Source organism: Pleurodeles waltl, chromosome 6 (genome assembly GCF_031143425.1).
Source record: "Pleurodeles waltl isolate 20211129_DDA chromosome 6, aPleWal1.hap1.20221129, whole genome shotgun sequence".
NCBI lineage: Eukaryota > Metazoa > Chordata > Amphibia > Caudata > Salamandridae > Pleurodeles > Pleurodeles waltl.
In genome coordinates this window covers 1069340252-1069359633 of record NC_090445.1, presented here as the reverse complement: position 1 = coordinate 1069359633, position 19382 = coordinate 1069340252, and the positions used below count along the sequence as shown (strand labels likewise).

The window sequence follows — 19382 nt, the reverse complement described above, 5'->3', positions numbered from 1 at the left end:
TACCCGATTCTTCAAGTCACGTGGTCCATCAGCTATAATTAAGAGTGTGGCAACCCTCCAGCAGAACATGCTTGGTTGCATTGATTGTGTTTTAGCATTATATAAATGACTGTAGCGTGCAACAAATGGTCAATTGAACTGAATTCCACCTCCATCTTAAAATGGCCCATTTATTACTGCCATGGCCATTACTATCGGGGAGCAATCACACAATGGACTGTGATTCTCATATAGTACTGAGAAATGGCCAGACAAAATGGCCCCCGAATTGGAACAGAAGATACAAAGTTTAATCATCAAAGAAAGAAGAACGCTTGTATATTCCACAGCAAGATCTTTCTCCTGATGGAATGGAACATTTCCAGTGCTTGGAATTTAGTTGCAGAACAATCTTTAGTTGCAGCCCAACGTTTCTCAACCCATATATGCTCCATCAATGGTTAGAAAGCCATTAAAACACTTTCTTAATTTAAAGCAAATGGAGGAATGATACAACTCACAAGCTTAAAATTAGGGTGCAGTGTAGCTGTTTGGGCCTATTCACAAAGGAAAATATACAAGTGTGTATTTATACACATGTATATATACTACTATTACTAGGTGTAACTCTACATATTTTTGCTTTTGTAACTGCATTTTTGCTATTAACCATTTTCGATTGTAGATTTACATCTAGTTGTACATTTACAGGTCTCCCCCTCCAAATAAGGAGGTGGGCCTTCCTACAACAGGATTTGTGAGTCTAAAATTACTATATGTAAATTTGCATGCAAACGTAGGTGGAGATCTCGCCACCACCATGGCAGAGATCTCCATATGAGAATTTATATGGGAAATATTAAAATTTATTTGTTCTTCAAAAACATATTTAAATGTAAATGTAAAATACTTTTAAGTATTTATCTTTAACCTAGAACTAATAAAATAAAATGTTACAGCAAATTAATTCATCAAATTAAATGTGGATTAAAGATTAATTTAAATATATTGATTTAATTTATATATAAAACCTTTCAAGCAATAATGTTAAAAAATCACTTACAGTTTCATTTTTATTTCATCTGAAGTACATTTGATTAAAAATTATGTATTGAATAATTTAAATTTTTATTTTTTAATAAAGGGTTATAGTTTTATTTTGTTTAGTACAATTTGAAAATTAGAATAATGATTTAATAATCTTATAAAATATTTAACAATGTGTATATATATATATATATGTGTGTGTGTGTGTATATATATATATACATATATATATATACACACACACATATATACATATATGTGTGTGCCTATATAATGTTATAATGTGTCAGTGTGTGTACATATATATGTGTGTGCACACACACACAAATATATAACTATATATATATAAAACTAAATATATATATATATATATATATATATATATATATATATATATATATATATATTACCTTCTGCCTACATCTTTGGCACCGTTTGACGAATCTTTATTAAATTTTCCAAAAAAGGGTCGCTGTGATTCTTGTTGCGCATGAAAAGTTTTGGGGTGATCCGTCAAGCGGGGGCTGAAAAAAAGGGAGCTAAAAAACATTGCTTTTCCCATGTTAATTTCCATAGGATTCTTTAGACAGAACTACAGGCCAAACAACTGGACGGAATTTCATCATATTTGGCAGAAAGCTAGCTGTCGGCACGCAGATTACGGTTTTGCTTATTCTGAGTAAATCTGTTCAGTAGCTTTTGAGAAATTTTGAGAAATTCAAATTTTTACCTCTCTCGCCGCAAAGTATTGCTGAACAACTACAAGCTTGTGCAGGAAATGCACAGCTCTGATTGGCTGCTAACACTTCAAACCAAGAAGAGTTTGCAGCCATCTTGAGCTGAGTCCCAGAAAAAAAGTAAAAATGAAATAAAAGAGGCCTCCCACTGCCCTGGAGACCTCCACCTCACCAGGGCTACAATTGTCATATATGGGGGGGCCACTGGCCCCCCGCGCCTCAGGGACCACCACCCCCAGGGGCAAGATGTAAAAAAAAAAAGCAAGGGGATCCCCTAAAAAATAATGTATTTACAAATATATATAGGAACCCTGGGGAACCATTAAGGCTTCCCCTGCTGTGCCAGAGAGCCTGTAAAGGGCTTTTGATTATTTATTTATTTTAATAAATAATAAGAAAGCCCATAAAGTGCTAGAAAAATAAATAAATCAATAAAACCCCATACCTCAGTTGGACTCATTTCCATTTTTTTAATTTTAATTTAAAAAATATATATATTTTTAAAAACAAATACATTTAGTTATTTTAAATTGGAGACAAATAACTCATTTCAGGTATATCAGACAGAAAAGCTGAAAAACTCTGAGGAAGATTTATGCAGCGCCACATTTCTTGCGCCTCTTAGCGCTCCCCTAATACCACCATGTGAGCGCCGTATTTAAAATACGGCACCCCATGGCGGTAGTCAGGGGGACTAGTGGCATAATTTTTGTCACTTGTCCCGCGTTTTGCAGGATTAGCATAAAAAATGTTGACGCTAATCCTGCAAAGCACCCAGACGCCCATTGAACACAATAGGAAACCTCTTTTTAACGCCTTTTCTTAGCAGGCGTTAAAAAAACCAATAAAATGATGCAAAGAAATCTCTTAGATTTCATTGCACCATTTTTTTACCTCCCCTAGTGCCAGAACACCCCCCTTGCATACATTATGCCTGGCACCACTTTGCATTGCACCACTTTGTAGTATAGACCAATTTTTCTTCCAACGCCACATTAGTGTAAACAAAGAATGAAGCTAATATGGTGTTGGAATGCGCCAGGCCCACATAAATCTGGGCCTCTATCTCTCTCCCTCCCTCTCACTTTCTTTCTCTCTCTCTCGGTCTCTCTTTTAATCAATTCTCCCACTCACACACCCACTCAGACACTCCTGCACCCACTCACAGACCCACTCAGACACTCACATAACCACTCACAGATCCACTCAGACCCTCATGCACTCAATCACAGCCCCAGTCAGACCCTCATGCACCCACTTAGACCCACTCAGATGGTTAGGCACTCACTCACACCCACCCACTCAGACCATCACAAACCCACTCATACACCAACTGACACCCGATACACCCACTCACAGACCTGTACACATACCGACGTACCCACTAAAACACTGATGTATGCACTCTCACACCCTGACAGCCACTCTTACCCCCAGATACAGCCTCTCATACCTATTTTCACACCTACAGAGGCTGCGGCTAACTTCCACAGTGCATGCACAAAGGACAGTGCACAACATCAGGTTGGGTGGTTAGGGGGACTGGCCACAGTGACTGCCTGCAAGGGCAGCCCTTGCGGGCAACCCCTACTGTGCACGGGAGACGGCAGTGCACGGACAAATGTTGGGTGCTTCTAGGGGGTTGGCCTCAGGCCAGGCCCTGTGGCCAACCGCTGGGGTTGGATTCACGTATAGCAATTAAAATTACTATACGTTAAAAAAAAAAACATAGAAATTCACTGAACAAAAAAAAGCTTACAGGGACTTTATAGTTAGGTTCCGAATTTAGTTGTACAAAACTATAGAAATTCAGCAGTTAGAGTTAGAGTTCTTTCAAGTAACTAAAATGTGCGCCCTGAGGTAACTCACGTCTTCGCCATGTACAGCTAATTACTCCACATATTATAATATTGCTGACATATTCTACACCATATTTCAAACTCTCACCTCAACATTTGTGTTTGAAATGCGGTCTCTAGTTGGCAGTCGGTTTGCACCCTGTCCAAGTAGGGACCCTCACTCTAGTCAGGATAAGGGAGATACCCGCTTAGATAACCCCTGCTCACCCCCTTGGTAGCTTGGCATGAGCAGTCAGGCTTATCTCAGAAGCAATATGTAAAGCATTTGCACACAACACACAGTAACACAGTGAAAACACTACAAAAGGACATCACACCAGTTTTAGAAAAATAGCCAATATTTATCTATTTAAAACAAGACCAAATACGATACAAATCTAACATACAGCAATAAAACTATGAATTCTGCAAGATTTACTCATAAATGCAGTTCCTTGAAGTCAATAGCTCTACCTGGGGTTTTCACGGCGTCGTGATCAACAAAACCAACAGTTCAGGCCGGCCGTAGCGTCGCAGGCCATCTACGGTGTCGGGAAGACCCGCAGACAGTACCTTGGATTTGTAGGATGTTGTGATCCTCGTGGCGAGCTCCAGAGAGCTGCGCCACTGACGTTGCGGTGTTGGTTCCAGAGTCAGTGCAGGAGTCGTTGGTCCCTTGAAGTCACACGTGTTGCAGATTGAACTCTGGGCTGATGAATTCAGGAGCGCTGGCGTGGATGGCGTCGGGGATGCGGTGCGAAGGGGGACGATGCGACGTGCGGTGCCCACAGGTCATGGTGCAGGCAGGGGCTCGGTGACGGCGTCCATCGGCATTTGTGAGACCTGGGCTGCGGAGTGAAGCAGGGAGGTGCAACGTGCGGTGTCCACAGATCACAGTGCAGGCAGCGGGGTCGTCATTGCAGAAGCACTGTCGTCTGTAGGCCCAAGCCAGCGGTGCGGGATGGGACGGTGCTTCGTGACCCTCACGAGCGGTGGCCACAGGCCATGGTGCAGGCAGGGATGCCTGGTGACGACACTGAAGTCGATGGTGCTGGTGTCTGTGGACCGGGGCTGAGGTGCGGTTCGGGGCGGTGCTCTGTGTACCTCACGAGCGGTGTTCACAGGCCACCGTACAGGCAGCAGCGCCGGTGTCAGCATGAGCGGCGGCATTGGAGAGGCCCAGGCTGCGGTGTGAGCAGGAAATGCCGAAGTGCGGGGCCCACAGGTCGCGGTGCGAGCAGCGGCACAGTGAAGGCGTCTGATGATGACGTCAGTGAGACCAGGGTCGTGGTGCGAAGCGAGGCAATGCAACTCAGTGCGGCGTTGGCAGGTCACAGTGCAGGCCAGCGGCGTCATTCACGGCGTCGCAGTGGTTTCTCCTCTTGAACAGCAAAAAACACACAGTTCCCAGTGCTAGAGGTCAAGGAAACTGAAGTCTTTGGTGTCCCTGAGACCTCCAACAGGAGGCAAACTCTACTCCAAGCCTTTGGAGAACTTTCTCAAGCAGCACACACAGCAAAGTTCACCCTTTGCACTCTCTTCAGGCAGAAGTAGCAACTGCAGGCCAGTCCAGCAAAGCAGCAAAGCAAAGGGACAGTACTCCTCCTCCAGCTCTTCAGTTCTTCTCCTTGGCAGAAGTTCCTCTTGATTCCAGAAAGATTCTAAAAGTCTGGGTTTTTGGGTCTTCGTCTTACACCTCTCTCTGCCCTTGAAGTTGGCAAACTTCAAAGCTAAGTCTCAAGTGTTTGACAGATCCTTCTTTGTCCAGGCCAGGCCACAGACACACACCAGAGGGTTGGAGACTGCATTGTGTGAGGGCAGGCACAATCCTTTCAGGTGTGAATGACAATTCCTCCCTCCCCTCTAGCTCAGATGGCTCATCAGGATATGCAGGCTGTCACTGTCTAGAGAGGTGCAAAACAGCCCAACTGTCAAACTGACGCAGACAGACAATCCACAAACAGACAGAGTCACTGAATGTACTTTCTAAAAGTGGCATTTTCAAACAGACAGTTTAAAAACCAACTTCAATAAAAGATGTATTTTTAAATTGTGGGTTCATAGAGCCTAAACTCCACCTTTGTATCTGCTCTCAAGGGGAATCTGCTCTTTGGGGATATTTAACGGCAGCTCCTATGTTAACCTATGAGAGAGATAGGCCTTGCACAGTGAAACCGAATTTGTCAGTATTTCACTGTTAGGACATATTAAACACACTAGTATATGTCCTACCTTAAACATACACTGCACCCTGCCCCTGGGGCTACCTAGGACCTACCTTAGGGGTGCCTGACATGTAGTAAAAGGGAAGGTTTAGGCCTGGCAATTGGGTACACTTGCCAAGTCGAAATGGCAGTTTAAAACTGCACACACAGACACTGCAGTGGCAGGTCTGAGCCAGGTTTACAGGGTAGCTAATTTGAGTGGCACAACCAGTGCTGGAGGCACCCTAGTAGCATTTGATTTACAGGCTCTTGGCACCTCTGATACACTTTACCAGGGACTTACCAGTAAATCAAATATGCCAATTATGGATAAACCAATCAACAGTACAATTTACACAGAGAGCATATGCACCTAAAGCCAACAAAAGCTGGTCAGACAAATTAGGAGGAAGGAGGCAAAAAGATTGTGGATGACCCTGCAAAAAGGTGCCAGGTGCAACAATTTGCAATACACCTATTAATGAAACAACCACGCATGGCGAGGGCACGAGTTATAGTTACCTCAGAGAGCAATCTCTAGTTACTTGAAAAAAGCATAACTGCTGAATTTTTATGGTTTTGTACGAGTAAATTCTGAACGTAACTATAACGCCCCTGTGACCTTTGGTTTATTCAGTGAATATATATATGTATATATATTCCGTTTAACACTTCTCAAGCCCACTGTCACACAAGCAGCCGCTCTTGTCATACCATTGATCTGAGGAAGTATGCGGATGGCTTTTCGTTTCCAACAATCCTTCATTTTTTTCTTTTAAAGTGCAGTAGTGCAATCATGACCGACGTGTTTTGGCCATAGCCTTAGGTTGGGTCACACAGTAGAATAGGAAAAGCGTTTTTTGTTTTGCTAATAACTTTAACCATTTTTTAAACATTTTCCTGCAAATCCACAGAAGATCCGTGGATTCATGGGAAAACATTTTGGAAAAAACAAATGCGGTTACCCGCGCATAGTTGTCATGGCCCCACATGGTGGGCCCGGACCTGGGGGGATATATTTAATGTAGTAAGGGGAGGGGCTGCACATGGCCCCCCTTACAGGCTGATTTCAACCCCAGGGACACTATTCTCTGAGGCCCAGCCGATGTGGTTAATAGAGAGGGGGGCTGCGCAGCACCCCTTCCTGGTCCATTTTGGCACCGGGTACTGCAACCCTTCCAGCCTGGCCTTGAAAAAAAATGGGAGAAAGGGCTGCGTGTCCCTCCCTCCACAGGTTCGACCGCAGGGGGATCGGCAATGCACACAAATGGGAGGAGGACTGCATGGTCCCCCTCCCAGAGCCATTAATGTCCCTGGGGACCCCAGCCCCCAGGACCTACTCCAGCTATGCCCCGGGGTGCCCAACCCAGGGACCTAGCACTTTCCCTGCCCACACTGGTGTGGACAGGAAAACCTGTGTTTGCTTTTGCTTGGCACAAGCAATTTCAAAGCTCCTGCCAATCTCCCAGCAGGCTGGAGAATACAAAAAATGCTCCCACCTGCTGGGAGCGGACTTTTTATCTTTTTCCATGCCTGCACTGAAGTGGGCAGGAAAACAGATGAAAAAATTGCTCCTGCCCACAGGGAGCAGCATTTTTAGCTGCTACCTGGAGGTGGGAGCATGCTGGCTATAGCTGGGGCTGCAGGGGCTTTGGGGTCCCCCCAACAGCCCCTATTTAAGATAGAGTGGCTCTAGGATAGGTCCCAGTATGCCACCCCATTCTAAAAGGTGGAGGTCCCCATGGAATGGGGTCCCCAGAGCTAAACTGGCCCGGGGACGGGGGCTGTGTGCCCTCTTTATAATATGACTTGGCCGTGGGAGATGGGGTCCCCAGAGCCAAACTAGGCCCGAGAAGGGGGGGCTGTGTGCCACCTCTCCATTATCAATATGGCTGGGCCTCAGGAGATGAGGTCCACAGGGCTGAAATCAGACCAGGAATGAGGGCTGCATACCCCCATCCCCATGAATCAACCGGTGAGCCTTAGAGGATGGAGTCCTGAGGCCAGAAATTTCCTGGGAAGGGGGCTCACGTACTCCCCTCCTTTAAAAAATATGTGCCAGGTCCTTGGAAATAGCATCCCCAGGACCGACATCAGCCTGGGGAGGGAAGATAAAGAAGAGCAGAGCTGTTATTAGATAGAATGGACAGAAGAGAAAGAAGGAGAGAGAGAAAAGAAAATGTATAAATTAAAGAGAATGAGAGAGCATGAGCCAGATGAAGGAGATGGGTGACGGAGAGCAAGATTAGAGGGATGTGCAGGAGAGGAAAAGCATCAGGAGAGAGAGAGAGAGAGCGAGAAAGAGGATGAGAAGAGAGAGATAGGGAGAGTGATAGAAAAAAATAGAAAGGAAAAATAAGAAGCAAAAAACATCATTGATCAGTGCTTTTGGTTTTCTGAACCTTCACTGGATGCCTATTCCTCACCTTCCACCAGCAGAAAGAATCCTTTGGGATTTTTCTTTAGGATTCGGATGGCAACATTCACCATCTCTGGCAATGAAGGGTCTGTTTGGTTGTCCCTCTCCAACTCGTACAGCATGTCTATCGGCTCAAAGAGACCTGCAACAAGAGCAGAGAATAAGGCAGTGTCTGGAGCACTGTGACAGAAGACCTCAGAAGACAGGGTGTTAATGGCATTTTAGGGCAATGGGTGAAGAGTATACCTTGCAGGAGACAGGGAGTGAACTGGCATTTTGGGGCAATGCATGAATAGTATATCTGGCAGGTGGCAGAGTGTTAACTGGCTTGTGAGGGCAATAGCCGGAGCTGAAGCCTCCAAATGGCAGGAGGCAGGACGAGAACTGGCATTTGATGGCAATGGATGAAGAGTATACTTGGCAGGATGCAGGGTGTGAACTGGAATTCTAGTACAACGGCCGACGTTGAAGGCACTACATGGCAGGAGGTGAGGTGTAAAGTAGCATTCGAGAGCAATGGTTAAAGAGGGTACATGACACGGTTTCTATGGCAACGCTTTTGCTGAAGATTATATGGGGCAGGAGGCCGTGTGTGAACTGGCACTCTAGTGCACTGGCTATAGAGTAAACATGGAAGGGAGGAGGATATGAGTGGCATTCTTGGGCAATAGCTGATACTGAAGACAGCAGATGGAGGAAGGATGGTGTGAGCACTGACATTTCACAATAAATCCAACACAAAATGTACAGTTTGTAGTTGTACCCATGCATGTTCTGGCTGGAGATGGTCCAACCATCGTTCTCACTAGAAATGTGTCTTCTGCCAATTCTCATCAGGTTTCATTTCCCACTTTTAATCCCCGTCTGCCCCTCAAACAGATTCTATAGTTATCAATCATACCTAAACTTAGCGAGTGTAAATGCTGTTGAGCACCCGCACTTAGTGAGTAGTAGGAGTGTGAAATGATGATGTGCTTTTGTAAAATTAAGGGCCATATGTACCAACGATTTTTCCCATAGACACAGAATGGGTAAAACCCTTTGCTACATCTGGCCCTAAGTCTCAACTACTGACGCCAGGCCTCATCATCATTTTAACTTAAGTTCTTTTTGGACAGCAATACCCAGGCTTGAAGTGCAGCATTTCTGAAAAAAAGAGTGTTGATGAAAGCTCCAGGGGTGCAAAGGCTGATGCTTAAAACATGCCTTACGCAACAGCAGCCAACAGGAACCACCACCAGAAAATTGTGTTATAGTCTTCCAGTTTCCATGAAATTGAAGGTAAGCTCCTATGTCTCCCTGCCACAACTGTGTTTCCCAGAAATGTTAAAAACAAGAGCAATCACACTGTGATTCCAGATACTGTAGAATGGTTTGCAGTTCTAAAGAACTGGGCCATATTTACGAATCAATATGTTTTAATTATTGCACCTTGTCACCTATAGATCTCAGGTGCATGAGAGGTAGCCAGACTAACCCATCGAAATCCAGTTTAGGGGTTCATTGTTTTTGTAACTGTGTTGATAAATTAACATAGAGCAATAGTTGACTGTGATTGGATATGTTCAATCTACCAAGAGTAGTTTTGCAACATTTTTCTGTGAAAGACACCTCGATGACTGATTGCCTCCGAGTTTTTCAGTCTACCTTGATGCTGTGAATGCCTCAGAGTTTTTCAGTCTACCTTGATGCTGTGAATGCCTCAGAGTTTTTCGGTCTAGCTCTAGGATGTGAGTGCCTCACAGTTTTTCAGTCAACCTTGATGACTGTGATTGTCTCAGGGAGTTTTTCAGTCTAACTTGATGATGTAGTAGCTAGGAGAGCTTTTTTTAGTCTTTGTCAGTTTTAGTAGGCTATCTGACAGCAGCTGAACATAGAAAGCCTGGCAGAGGAAAACATGAGGACTTTGAGACCAGGGGTGCCAACACTTTCAAGTGATCGTTTACAGCTATGTAGAAAAGGCCTTTAGCTTTAAAATGTATAACCCCAAAGAGTGGGGCTAACCAATTTTATCACCTTGATCAGCTGAACATATTTAGCTCTCTCAGATTTGTTTTACAGTTGGTTTAAAATGAATGTATTATATAATCTTTGAACGTATTGAAATGGTGCAGTCCACTCAAACGTTGCTTGACAAATGTGTACTAATGCAAACAAATGGTGTGGTGTGTGTATCCTAAGACCAGCAATAGCATAAATAGATTCTGATTGGGTTTACAGTAGAATAAACAACGGCAGGAGGGGGTCAGGACTTCTTAATCTCTTTCAATGGAATCCAAACCCCTGTCTTGTTCTACACCAGCTGGAACTAAAACAATATACACACAGACTGGTGCAAATGTGACCTGTAACCTCATAGGCCAGCTGTACTAGTAGGACATAGCCAATGCCTGTCCACTCGCTGCGGTGTACTGAAAGCATATGTGCATAATGAACACTAAGCCAAGACGATGCACTTTCAAAGACAGAAAAGAGAGTTCTAGAACATGGGCAAATACCATACTCTAGATTAGGGTATCAGTTACTCGTTTTGTGGGTAAACCATGTGTTTATAGCGCACCTGGATTTGCCAGGCTCATTCAGCAAGGGGAGTGGTTGGCTGGGAGTGGGAAAAATGTGATGGTATTTCCATCTCTGCAGCAGCCTGGTCATCTCCTTCTATCTTTGTTGATCATTACATGTTGAATTTGGCTCAGTGGTCGGGACTGGAATTTGGTACTGCGGTTCTTATATTGTTAATTCATGGTGAGTTGGTGGGCCCATCCAACTTTAATAGTTAAAGGGGTAAAGAGTTATTTAAAAAGAGAGAGAGAGTGGTGTTTGGTATGGGTGCCCTTAGTTAGTTTCCCCCTGTAGAACTGCAAAAAGTAAGTAATGGAACAAGAAATATGGAATCAGAGAGTAATGAAAAATACTAGTAAGTAATCTGGGCATTACAGCAATTTTGCCATTTCTTAGCTCATTAAATAATAAGAGTAGCATGTCATTAATATTCCATAATTTAATGATACTTGATTTAAGGGTATTCAATCTGTTAATGCGTAGGGAGGAAGGCTGCCTTGGTCTTGTCTTGTTTCAACCTATTACTGGTACTTCAGACCCGCTTTTAGCAGGGTGTTTAACTGGACGTACACATCTGGCAATGCAAAGTGGACAGTGTTGGGAGTTCAAGATGACAAATAAATATTTAAAACCAAGCCCTAGGATGTTATGCTACAAAGCAGCAGTTCTTAACTTGTGGTCCGAGGACCCTTCAGGGTCTGCGAGGCTTACTCAGGGGATCTGGCTTCTATTTTACAAAATTGAATATTAAAATTATTACATTTAAAATATTAAACTATATACAAACACAGAAGCAAAATTTAAAATTTGAAAACTCTTTCCATATTTGATTCTGAATTAAACAAAATATTTCAATATTTAAGTATTTGTGTGCGGTATACTTGTTTTGTATAATGATTTATTATTTTGATGTTCAAATCATAGAAATTGGTCAGGCCGTGGATCTCAAGATTTCAATAATGACTCATGGTGGTCCCCAGATTCTAGTAATGATTCAGTGGTGCCCCACAGAACTCCAACGTTTAAGAACCACTGCTATAAAGTATCCAGTCATATCCGAGTTTGTTACTCTCAACACCACCAAAAGTTTCAATTTGTTTTAATAGTCTCCTTTCTGCATGTTTGATCACAAGCCTCAATAACATGATTCTGTAATTACGGTGGTCCAGCCAGTAATTGCACTATTACTGCAAAATCAGCTTTAACATGGGGAACAGAATACAGAGAAAGTGGTTCTGCCAGTTTTTTCCACATTTAAAGGTACAAAGTTAGCACCAGCTTTTTGCTGGAGCTAACAGATACAATTTCCTGTGTAGTGAAGGACTATTGGTGCTTTAGTTTTAGTTATACTACAATACCACTTCACTCTAAAAAGCAAAATCGTAACAACATGATATTTTGCAACACCTGACCATTTCTAAATGAGGGTTTGGGTAGCGTCTACAGCATCGCAGCAGGAGTTTAGTGGGCCAGCTACTTGGAACTGGTGGCTTGCAATGTGAGTCAAAAGGGAAGATAATGCCCAGGACAATAAAGGCCAATCACCAGAGATTCAGACTTATATTCCTCAAGAGACCTTATTCCAAGACTTTCTCTGGAGAAATTTCGTGGGTGGCCTTCAAATGAAACATTTTTGATACATTAATAACGAAATCTTCTCGATATTATCCAATAAAAGTTTTGGAGCCATTTCATTTTGTGGTCTTCATTATTGTTTGCGTAGTTAGACATATTCTTTGAACGGAGCAACCAATAAAATTCAAACTATTCCCACTATACATCCAACACATATTTAACGATATTCACTTGATCAGGACTCTCATATTAGTTCAGTTCAGCTTTGAATTTTCAGAAACCCTTTCTTTTTGAGCTTTGTATTTGCTTTGTAAATTTGGTTACCATTCTGTTTGTTTTATGGGCCATGATATGCCCTTGTTCTTAGTTGACACAGTTCCACAGACTCTGATTTCATGATGTCTACTATGTCTATTGAGCATCGCAGTAGACAGAACAGCTGTTTTACAAATCTCTGCATAAAACCATCAGTTCGGATATATGTGAGGAGCCGAGGCAGTTGCTGTATCCAGTCTTTACATTTATTGCTTTATCTTTTATAAAAGCCATGCTCAACAACTCTCGATGGTAGTTGAGGTGCCACACGGGTCAAGAAGTGCCAGTGCCGAAGGACAGAAATCTGCAGGTACTGCCATGGTGTGTTACTGTATTAACAAAAAATGTTGTCTCGTAGAGCAATGTTCTCCTCAGAAAAACCTAAAGCATAACAGAATATGTTACATTTGGATGGTCTCATCTGGTATTTCGATATCAACAGCTGTTATTTCTCTGTCTACCTAAGAGGCGTGAGCCAAATCGTGCAAAAGTACCAGATCTGTCATACACATAAAAATAGAGTAGAAGTCCATCTTTAGAGTGACAGGTTTTGTAGGAGGTAAGAAAAGGTACACCACTTGTGGAACTGGGGTGGAATGTATTAGTTGTGGGTGGACGAAGAGATGTGGACACAGAAGTATTAGGTGAGGTGCAAGAAGCAGATCCTAAAGAGTGGTGATAGTAGCAACAATCAAGAAGTAAATCTGTAACTAACTAACAAACAAAGCAGACAGAAACGTCACAAAGTGCGACAAATAAATATATGCCTGTATTTCACCACAGAGATGGCAGCAAGAACGGCTGAGTCAGTGATGCCTGGTGGGGATTGGCAGAAAAGTTCCAGAAGTGTTTAAACTATTTTCCTCACCTTGAGAAGATACTGCCACCAATGCCATGGATGCATAGTCACCAAGAGACTGGAAGAAGTGAAAGTCACATCATAAACCATTTCACTCTTGATGACATCATCGATTGGAATGCTTTAACAATCTTTTATTTGTGGATGAGAAGCTAGGGAAGAGCGGGGAATGGAAACTACAGAAGCTAATTAGGCTACTCAAATCTTTATTTCTGTATTCCTCTTGTTGCCTGATAAAGCCTCGGATAAGGGGTAACAAGGAAAGTACTAATCCACCAGTACATCTTTCATTCCTATACTCACCCATAAGGTAGTCCACCTCTTGCTCTTTGATAGCCAGGAGCTGGTTTCTGTTCCAGACATACTTAGCAACCTGAAGAGAATAACAGATATACAGTCAAGACACAGAGCAACGCAACTAGGATGAAACACATGCTCTGTAATCTTGGGGTGAAGGTCACAGAACTAACTCACAGATTTGCCTCTTCGGGAGGGACAGTTCTTCTTTTGGTGCAATGAACACTTTGCCCTAAATGTTTCAATTAATTTTTTAATTAAAAAAATAAATCTATCCTGTCCTCTGCATCTCAATGGGCAGCTAAAGTTTCTAGCTAGGCCTTCGACGCCTACACCACACTTGCTTTCAAAATCCTGGTTGTTTTTTAGCAACATACTGCTCCTCGGAAAGTCCACATCATGATTAGTGAGGCTCGCTAATCTACAGCTCATCCAGCAGGTACCAGTACCATAATGTGACAGGGACCTTCACTTTGCCACCTCGACAAGTGCAAACCTGGCACAGGCCATCACAAGCAACCCATGAACATGAGCAACAAATACAACTGATATCTCCTCTTTCCCACAGAAGCTTGGCTCGCTTCAATGCTGTTTGACAGGGAAGACGTCTTTGGCATTGTAACCATCCAAGGAAAAAAGATTTGTGGCAAGTGGCCCACCAGAAAGCAGAAACACCTGTAGTCTAACTCAGACCTAAACCTAAAATGTGTGTACCCATGTGTTCCCTTCCTTCAGCTGTCTGGTGGCCGAAGTAAAAACTGTTCCTTAAAAAAAGGATAAAAATCATGTCCCAGCATTCCAGTGGGACAGTGTACTGATCATAACACCAATCATCTAATAAAACACATGTTGCTCAAAAATGCGAGAGCCAATTTATATAATGATGAGGTTTGCACTTGTTAACAAAATGATGTGTCAGCATTGTACCCTAACGTGAAAAAGCCTCTGAGTTCAAAGCTCTGACCACCTCTCGATACCCTACACAATCTACATCAAGAAACTTACATAAGGCAGCCAACAGAGAAAGCAAACAATCTGAGCTACCGACCTAAAATAACCAGGCCTTGACGAATGTCTACCTCGTCTCAGTGCGCCTTAGTATTGTAGAGGAAATCAAACATGGGAATGTGTTCACTGCTTCCTAGATGAAGATGTGAGCTGACATCAATAGCGGACTAACATTCTCTAAATTTGTAAAGAAGAAACTAGAACAATTTGCCCCATTGTTTTCAAAGAGCTTCAAGACTGTAAGAAAACTTTTTTAAAAATTTGCATTGAAGTCCTCTCGCCTCCTCTACCCACTTTGTCCCTAGTCTACTACGGTCTGATCTTGGGTTCCTGAGTAGCATGCTGCTCACCGCAAAGCACTTCTACGCTTCGTCAGGGGTAGTAGGTCGAAAAGTAATACAATTTCCAATTACAATTACAAGTAGCCTTAGAGATCTATGCACGGCCATGCAGGAAAAAAATAAAGCAAATATCCATGCATGAATGATTCTCAAGCATCCTTTAATGTCCGTCTGTAAGTTTCTTGCTGCTCTCTGACCGGTGGCCCTGGGCATCTGTTCATCAAATAACCAAGGTTAGCACAAGTGATATCATGTACCATTTGACCATAAGTTACTACATAGAACAGTCACTATTCCATGTGCTTAGCCCCTCAACAAACTCGTTGCTGCTGCGGGGGACGTGGATGTGGAAGGCATGTGAACGGCAGATAAGAAAGAGACCTCACACATAACAGCTGTTTATTTTCCTTCGTCTATGTCACCATCATGGGACCCGAAGTCAGGGCTATCATGGACAGTGCCAAGGCTAACAAAGATCAATTTTTCTGCAAAACTAAAGAGGAAGGAGAGGAATTTTTTTAGAACAGTCCAGCACACATCCTCCCCTGGTAACGTGAATCTTAAAAATGTGTGTGTCCTTCCAAGACCAGCTGAGTCATATACTTTCGACTCCACTATCTTTAATTGAGACTTCGTGGTCTTGCGTAGCGAACCACTTATTACATTTTGAGCTTAACAAAGAGCAGTTCCACAGGCGGTAACTGCTACTTCTGGCTGCCCTCAATGGATGCCCTTACTCTAGACAGACTAAACACACACTGTGTAGCATCCAGACACTGATGGCTTCATTGCTAAGTTTCTGTATCTTTCACAAGATCTTTCTTGTGGTATGAGCAACCAGGTCAAGTACCACCAATCACAGGTTAGATTAACACATTTTAGTGCTGTGTCCGCATCAATGTACTATAATGCATCACTCGCATATTTATGTCTTTTCCGGGATCATCATGCGCTCTGCTAAATATTAAAAGCAGCCGTGTGCACTTGTGATGCACTGCAATGGCGCTCTGCCTCCAAGGCAACTTACAGCTCAATAGCATGACTGCCGACCTAGGGCGCCCTGGTGAGTCGTTGCTAAGGTGATCCCAGCACAGTCTCTGAATTGTGAACATCTGTTTCGGCACTGTGAGGCAAAACCAAATGATGCTTTGCTGGCCCGCCTCTTTGGATGACAGCATCAGCCGGCAGTATGGCAAACGTTTCTACCCCACTTCAAAGGTGCTTATAAGCAGGCATGGAGTTTTTTTTTTTTTTACATTGCTGGTGGCGTTTCAGAGATACAGACTGGAAAGATTTCCCTGGCACCGCAACTGTAGCAATGGAGCAACAGTATCAGCGCCTCCTCCCTGACACAGCACAGGCCGGCAGGCCAGGCTGACCCAGAGGAGCTTTCCACCTTAGTATTCAGCGAGGATCAGCACCACACCGGCCTGATGTTGGAAGGTAGATAGTCAGGACTCCAGAGCCTGCAGACCTAGTAAGGACCAGGCAACTGGAGGTGAGATACTAGGCATTGAAGGCAGGCTGAACACACACTACTGCAGAAGCTTTGTCTGCAATTGCCTGCAGCTCACCACTTAGGTTGCAGGTGTATCTCGGGTTCTGTGGCACTGCTTGGTTACCATGTCTGGGATCACATGGCATGTCTGCCTGTTGGATGGTCCGGTTGTGTAACACAAGACAGGGACCCACTTGGGTCGAGTACCCCCTCGAATCGGAATATGTTAGTTCAGCATTCATCTCGTTGCCAAGTCAGAGAACCAGGATACATTGTGCATTGCAAGTGAGTGGCTCTCGAGAGCAGGTCCTTTCACCCCTGGGTTGTTCTGTTTCCAGCACTGATGGCTTCCAGCTCAGTGTGACTTTTCGACTTTTGCGTTTGTCTCTGTCTTGCTGCTGTTGTGAGGTTAGTTTGTTGCTCGATTGTGTGATGAATCGTAACAGCTTTCTCAGACATTCAGCATTGTGGAGAGTTTGTATATATTCTGTTTCAGTGTATGTTTTACAAACAGAAATTTCCCAGGGAGCACTGTACACCCCAATGCACAGCCACAAGCCCTAAGGGGGAGAGCTGCTGTTGGCGGGAAGCAGGTTTCAACAAGTGCCAGCAATGGGGAAGGAGAGGCGGGTCCGGCAGAGGCTGCCACAGTCACAGAGCCGCAGCTGTTTCCCTCACCTCTTTTCACCTCTTTCACAGTCTGGGCAACATTACTGGCTGGTGTCACCAGAGGGACAAGAGGGTGGGCTGCTTGCACATGCGTCTTCGCCCACTGTCCCCTTTTTCAGCTCGTGACATGTTCTACCTGCTTTTATATTTTACTTTCCTGCTCTAGCAACTGTCACCAATAAGAGCATGTGAATTGAAACGATTGATGGATTATCAACAGTAGTTAAGAAACAGAGTGACTGGAAACATAGTTTTCCTCTCAACCTAGGCAAGCAATTAAGCTAAATTCAGGTTTTCCATTGTGTACGCTAAGTGCTGCAGACTGTTACTTTTTACAATAAAAAGGGTTTAGTCATATTTTTCAGTTGTTCTACTCCTGTTTCCTGTACTATCGTGTAAATCCGAAGCAACAATGTAGGTATAGGCAGTGTTCTTCAAGTCATGGTGGCTGGGAGAGCCAGCCTGCCTTTTGAAGAAAGACAATTTTACATTTAAAAACAAACACACACCATCTGTCCTATGTCAGGTAGGAGTTAACAACCTTATCCAAGTATGGCAATATAAGAAAGATTTTCTGTGTTGTCCTATTGACGTTTTATTGCTAATTGTTCTCAATAAAGTGCCATCAAAATGTCACGTCGTAGATGTAAATGTCAGGCATGTCACAGTGAAAATATAAGTGTGCACCCTGAATATCGAAACCAGAACACCGAAGGCACCGAATATCGAGGGCAAAATATTGAGAGTGAAATATGGACAGGTCAGTATTGATTTTCTATACCTAACTTCACATACATATCCCATGGCAATATATATATATCTTCAAGGTACATAGATGTGGAGTTAGGAAGAGTAAATCTACACTTTCCTATATGTACTTACCTTTTGCTATTTTGTCCATCAGTATTCTATCCACGATATTCTTGTAGTTCGATTTTCAGTGGTCCAACCACAAACATAGATAACATATGCATGCTGAAAATTTGGCATCTATGATTGTATCAGGTACACACCACTCCTAACAACTAACCTTGTTAAGGACGTGTTTACTCCCTGACCTTAAAGTGGACCTTACATACACACACCTGCAATATATCCCCCTGCTCCCCTGTCATCTGGTTGGCTTTGGGTGTGAGTTTTAAGTTTAATATTATCGCTTGATGATTACATTCTAAATACTCCACACATTGGGTATTTGTGTCCTGAGCTCACATTTACTGTGAAAATTAATAGCACTTATGCCTGCCAGGAATTCACAAAAGGCGTCATGGCAGGTATAAATGGGTAATTCTCAGCCACAAGTGCAGAGAAATCTGTAGTAGTAACCCCCCCCCCCCAAGCCATAGTTTAACCTTCTGAGCTTGTAAACAACTACAAACATATGTTTGTGGCCACAAACATTTGTCTGTGGGCACTATCAAATCGGAATCAGACCCTTTCCCACCCTAGAAATGATTGGATGTTATGCCAGACCACTGGTGGAGTATCTCACTTTCGGGGAAGGGAAAGGGAACAGATAACCCCCAATTTTGTTAGTGGGGTAGTGGAAGGGCTTTCTCTACTGGGAATAATTTTTGCACATTTGGCTGTCCTTTCCACTGTGCACTGGGAATAGCAATTTTAACAAAGTCTCATGAGAGGTGTAATAGTATACCTAGAAACCTGCTCCAGAAGAAGGTTTTCCAGATGCACTATTACACCTGTATTATAAAAAAAGTATAAAACTACATTTAGGTGAGTATGATAACTCTACCCATACTTTGACACTTATCTTCGTGAATCCATCCCTTGGTCTAATACCTGTGTGTCTCCTGGTCAGCGCTCTGAGGACCTCCTGGATTTATATGTTATTTAAAACTACTACATTAAAATCATAAAAAATACATATGGTTGGTCCACCTTACATGCCCTAAAATTATTCACCTTTAGCAATTCACAGTTTTGGGGAAATGGAGAAATACCATAACAATAATGCATAAATACAGAGTAACAGGGAAACTCAGGCAGTCCATGAATGATTCTCAAACTCTGAAA

The 19382-nt window shown here is 43.2% G+C and overlaps 1 protein-coding gene across 3 annotated transcripts in view; it reads right to left on the bottom strand.

The window, feature by feature from the left end:
• Positions 1-19382, bottom strand: part of LOC138300551 (alkaline phosphatase, tissue-nonspecific isozyme-like) — a 229167-nt gene that overhangs the window by 20664 nt on the left and 189121 nt on the right. For all 3 annotated transcript variants that reach the window (XM_069240081.1, XM_069240082.1, XM_069240083.1), the window contains exons 8-9: positions 13839-13908; positions 8232-8366 (exon numbers count right to left, since the gene is read on the bottom strand). In XM_069240081.1, coding sequence (XP_069096182.1) covers positions 8232-8366; positions 13839-13908 — 205 coding nt within the window. The remainder of the gene's footprint in view (positions 1-8231; positions 8367-13838; positions 13909-19382) is intronic.